This window comes from Solanum tuberosum, unplaced genomic scaffold (genome assembly GCF_000226075.1).
Source record: "Solanum tuberosum cultivar DM 1-3 516 R44 unplaced genomic scaffold, SolTub_3.0 scf00157, whole genome shotgun sequence".
Taxonomy (NCBI): domain Eukaryota; kingdom Viridiplantae; phylum Streptophyta; class Magnoliopsida; order Solanales; family Solanaceae; genus Solanum; species Solanum tuberosum.
Genome location: NW_006239084.1, coordinates 1,044,194 through 1,049,630, shown reverse-complemented (window position 1 = coordinate 1,049,630; position 5,437 = coordinate 1,044,194). Strand labels below are relative to the sequence as shown.

The 5,437-nt window shown below is 31.7% G+C and overlaps 1 protein-coding gene across 1 annotated transcript; it reads right to left on the bottom strand.

Annotated features, from left to right (window-relative positions):
• Window positions 1-2,857: 2,857 nt before the first annotated feature.
• On the bottom strand, window positions 2,858-3,729 carry LOC102589679 (uncharacterized). Its single transcript, XM_006353714.2, has one exon. It carries the CDS (start codon window positions 3,523-3,525, stop codon window positions 3,007-3,009), a length of 519 nt encoding a protein of 172 aa, XP_006353776.1. The 5' UTR covers window positions 3,526-3,729; the 3' UTR covers window positions 2,858-3,006.
• Between the last annotated feature and the right edge of the window lie 1,708 nt (window positions 3,730-5,437).

Here is a 5,437-nt window from a genome sequence, read left to right as displayed (position 1 = left end):
TTTTCTTTTTTTTTTTGATTTAAAAACACATAAAATAAGTCAATCTAAACAGGCTTGTAATTCACTTTATCCAAAACATGATTTTTACTATTTATTCATATTTTTTATAGAGCTCTAACTTACCTATAGTATAAAAGGAGTCTAGAAAATTACAGTGCGAGAGTTAGTGAAGAGAATGTAAGAAGACGAAACAAATTTTTCTCGACTTCTTCTATTTATTGAGGTTAAGGTGAATAAAATAATATATATATTTTTTAAGAAAAATATATTTATCTTAGATAATTATTTTTTTCTATAAAAAAAATTAACACATAATTTATTGTGGTAAAAATTAGAGGCCCCCTAAAATTGGGGGCCTAAGGCATATGCCTAATTTTTATAAGCATTGAGCCGGCACTGCATATACACCCCTAATAACCAACATATATAGTACTGTACGTTGTAATATAATTCTAAGTAGGCGATGACAATGTTTGATTAAAGTCGAAAAAAGAATATCTTAAAGTAATTTTAAAAAGTCGTTTAGAGCTGAAGTACGAAATTATATTGTATTTATTTAGGCATACATTTATATAATGACGTAGCGAGAAATTTGACGAAGAATATTTAAATTTGGATAGTAAATTAAAAAATTAAATCAACTCTATAGGGGTATGATCTTGCATGCTCTGCATAGTTCTGCATATCCACTTCCCACTGAGCTAATGCGCACTTCACATTAAAGTTGTGCGCCTTTTAATATTTTATAGATTCAGTATAAAGGATGCCATTTAAGTCCCCTTGAATATAGCAAGACTTGTTTATAACCTTGTTTGAGCTTTCTAGACTGAACCACAACTCTTCTGTCAATTTTTTTTGAGCATTTTGCATATACAACAGTAACAAAAGAGCTACCACTATTCTAATTCTTCTTGATCTTCATTGTAATGTGTTGTTCATGACCTTGAATAGTGGAAATAATACATTTATCCCCCTAAAAATACCACTATAGCCATTGGATCTAATGTCGTTATAGGCTTTAGAGACATTTTTAAAGAGCGTTAATTGCCCCTAAAAATTATATTTAGAGTAATTAAGTTATTGTCGCTAAAGATTAATTTTGATGCAGTGGTATATATCTAATGCTGTTTTCAGCTGATTTCATTTCTACCCAACCATTTTAAAGTATTCTTTGACAGCAGTTCCTATCACACTACAAAAAGAAAATCCAAAAATCATTAATTTCCATGGCTGCCATTTGTGAATATAGTTTTCATCATTTTTAAAATTTATTTTTAACACCTTGCATAGCCACAAAAGATATTAGAAAATGGAAGCAGACAGAGACTAGGTAAGAGTGTTAATGGTACAGTTCGGTCGGTTATTTTTAAAAAATTATATATTCTATTTTTTCGGTTATTTTATAATATATAACCAAGATTAGATTTTTTAGTACCATCTCAATCATATTGGTTTCTCTTCGGTATCGGTACGGTTCGGTTAATTTTCATTTTTTTTTACTTTTAAAATATCACCTCAAAATATACTACTATTAAAATATTTCTTTTGAAATATGTTCTTGAAAAGAAGCACTTTAATTCTTCATCAAGCGAGAGAAAAGTGCATATACAAATACAAATACAAATATATATATATTTTCGTTTATTGAAAAAAAAACATAAATCGATTCGATTCAATTAGATTCGGTCGATTTTTCATATTCTTTTGACACTCCTAAGACTAGGTACTATTTTGCAGCAACAAACCAAGTGTAAACAAACTAAGGAGAGTTGATGAGTAACACTAGGTGTGTTTTAGAGATATTAAAATAAATTGAAATAAAAATTGGGTTGGGTCCTAATCCGCCCAAGTTTACATTGGGTTCAAATGGCTTAAAAGCAGGTTGAGTCTTGATCCGCCCAATTTGACCCGATTAATCTCAATAATTTTAATATATTGTTATTTAAGTTTTATAACCACAATTTGACCTTTAACTCAAGAAAATTTTAAAAAAGAAGTTACAAATTGATAGATAAATCCCAAAAGATATAAAATAAATAGTAATCTATACCTTCAATATAAGAAAATACATTACACCAATGCAAATAAAGAGTTAGGTTGAAATTAGAGATTATATTGGGCTCAATTGAAGATTCTTTTAATGGAAAATTATATGAAATAACAAACTATTAATTCAAATTAAATGTTATAGCCATAGTTTATTTTATTTGTAATTCACAGCAAACATCCCATTTTTTTGTCATCTGGTTCGGTATACAATTATAACCATTTTCAGTATACAATTACCCATTTGGTATAAAAATGTATAAAATGCGTTTGTGTTTGTATAAAGTGAGAGAAAAAGTGTATATACAAATACAAATACAAATACAAATACATATATTTTCGTTCTATACACTTATAATTATACAAATACAAATCTTATTATACAAATTACAACGTATAAATGAATTTACACAAAACTGAACAGTTTGTATAAAATTAAATGTATCTAGCGAATTATACAAATCAAAAGCTCCATAGCAAACATAAAATTTGCTATGAAGCGCAATTATGCAAACTATAGCTATAACATACAAATATGATTTTTAAGCACCACCCTAGCCGCAATTTAATTTGTACTTCAATCATAATTAATATGGTTTCATTTTCAATAGTTAATTAAAAACCTGTAGTAGATGATTTTAACGCATAAAGATGAAGTTGCCAATTTTGATTCAACAATCTACAACAGCAACTAACCAAAATTCCTGAAAAGATATATTAATGAATACGACATTAGCAGATCTAGAAAACAAACTCAATACGTACGAAAGACCAACCAATATTTCCATAAAATAAAGAAGATCAATGAATATCGAAAAATGCGGTTTTTTCATCATCAAGACTTAGGTATTAATACTACAAAACATCGAAAAAAGGCTACAATAATAATATTTACAGTACAATTTTTCATTATGCGTTATTGCTTTCTCTACTAAGCTAAGTTTTTTCAACTACCAAGCACTAACTGCTTAATTCCCTCTGTCCGTCCCACAATCTAACTATGTTGCCGTTAATTACCTTCATATCCTGGTAACAATACCATCCCATTTCCCCTTTTCTCAATTTCTCCCAATTATTCTCAAACCACTCTACGCCGTTGTGGTCGTCGTCTTCTCCTTCCTCATCATCATCATCGCCGGCGTTACATTGATCTCCATCCTTAAAATACACCGTCAGTTTCCCTTTTGTTCCTTCCGAAAAAGCATCATCGGACAACATCATCATATTATTATTATTATTACTAGGTGGCGTTCTCTCTTTTGATGATAGTAGCATTAATTCTACCTGCGATGAAGATGAAGATGAAGCTAATACTGTTACCAACGCTGGCTCTGGAGGTGTGGGCAACCACGTTGAAGAAGATGCTTTCATCTTCCAGAAACTAACCGCAGCTGTAACAACAGCAACCCATGTCCAAACAATGTTGGCGACATCGAAGCTCCAGTAATTGAAAGCAACAGCTTCAACTATTGCATTCATCGATCTTTAATTCTAATTTTCTCAATTCAAAATGTGTACCGTATATATAAAGGAGTAGGATGGTAAATGTGAGCCATACGATGAGAGAGAATTGTGAGAAGCATCTGAGATTAGATGCTGGGAATCGTCAAGGAAGATGCTAAGGTACATCCATATATTCCAATCATATTTGGTAGCTACCACAAGTGGGAATTAATATATATCTACACGTGCAAACACACAAGTGATGATTAATTTTCTCTTTATTTATTTTTATCATCTCTTTGCTTTAATCATTTGTCGTAATTTATGTACACATTAATTATTCTAAAAATATGTATTCATTTGATTTGTATGTTAGTTAACTGTATTTATTCATTCATTTTAGTATTTACGTTTAGTCATTGTCATTATAATGAAATAACACATTAATAAAGTTGTATATGAAATGATTTTTTTGGCTCATAAATAAAAATACTCCATAAGCAAACAAAAACTCTTGAATAGGTAATTATGTATTGTTAATTTAATAATAGGAAATTGAGAGTTTGAGGGTAGTAATTAAAGGACAGTCAGTTACAATAATAGAAATCACCTTATTTATGCTGATAATGGAGAAAGTGGGAGAGAGGGGCAACATATATAGGGAGAAAAAATGATGATGCTTACGGTTTACGGGGAAATAAATTAGCGTAGTCTGAATAGAAATAAGACTCTCTCATAGATCTGAGCGAATCAGATGTTTTCAAACCCGTTAAGTGATTTTTTTAATAAAAAAAACGCACTTAATGACCCCATGTATGAATCATTTAGATTCAGACCTACATTAAGTGCAAACAAATGATGCCTAAGACTGTCACGACCCAGACCGTCGTGATTGACACCCACACAAACCCTCCGGTGGGAGAACCATTACTACAACCCAAACAAACAAATTTATGAAAATTAAGACATTTAAAAATACGGAAGCAGGTTTAAATGACAATAAAAATGGAGTCTCCATAAACTCCAAAGGTTTAAACAATTAACTAACCAACTAATGCGAAAATTCAACCCTAGAACCTAAAAGTCATTGTACCAAAATTCTACTAACGACAAGTCTAAGAACAAGGGGTACAACCCCGAAACTAAACAAACACCTTAAACAAATAGTCTGAGTCCGAAAAGAATGGACTTAAACAAGAGAGATCCATGGTTGCCTGAAAGAACTGGCTCACCCTTGAACCCGGTCACGATCAATAGTCACTTAGCTGAGGTCTATCAATAGCCGCCTGAAGATGCCCTGTACTCAACAAAGAACAAGCAAATGCAGTATCAGTACACAACCACAGTGTACTGGTAGGATCACGCGGCTATCCCAATAAGTGAAACACATGTAAGTAACCACAACATTATAAAACAGGCATATACCGAGCATATACAATATTAGTCATCATTTCAGGATCAATGTAGCATCACACATTCTCAGTAATACACATTGGTTATCATTTAGAGCAACATACATTCTTCCAATATCAATCATCATTAGATATGAACGTAATCATCACAAGTAGATACACAACACAATTCAATGGTCCTCTCACGGAATCCAATTCAATGGTACTCTCATGGAACCTACACCCAAATTGTTAGCATGCTGGAACGTGGTACCCGATCTAATGTTTATGCCGGAACGTGGCAACCGATCCATTCAACACACCACAATCACAATCACAAGTATATCCTCAAGATCATACATTTAAGTCATGATTTCATGGTAACCATCATTCATCTATCTCATTTACAACAAGTGTGATCAATAATGCAACATTCATATACATACATGTATCATAATGAAGCAAGAACAAACATACATCACACAATCATAGAATCACAACCATCACCTACCTCGAAACAAGCTTGAAACCCTAAGAAACTTGATCCTTCCCTTTCC

Bases quoted from the DNA above. Each gene is read 5' to 3' on its own strand.
- LOC102589679 (XM_006353714.2), bottom strand. From the start codon at position 3,525: ATGAATGCAATAGTTGAAGCTGTTGCTTTCAATTACTGGAGCTTCGAT.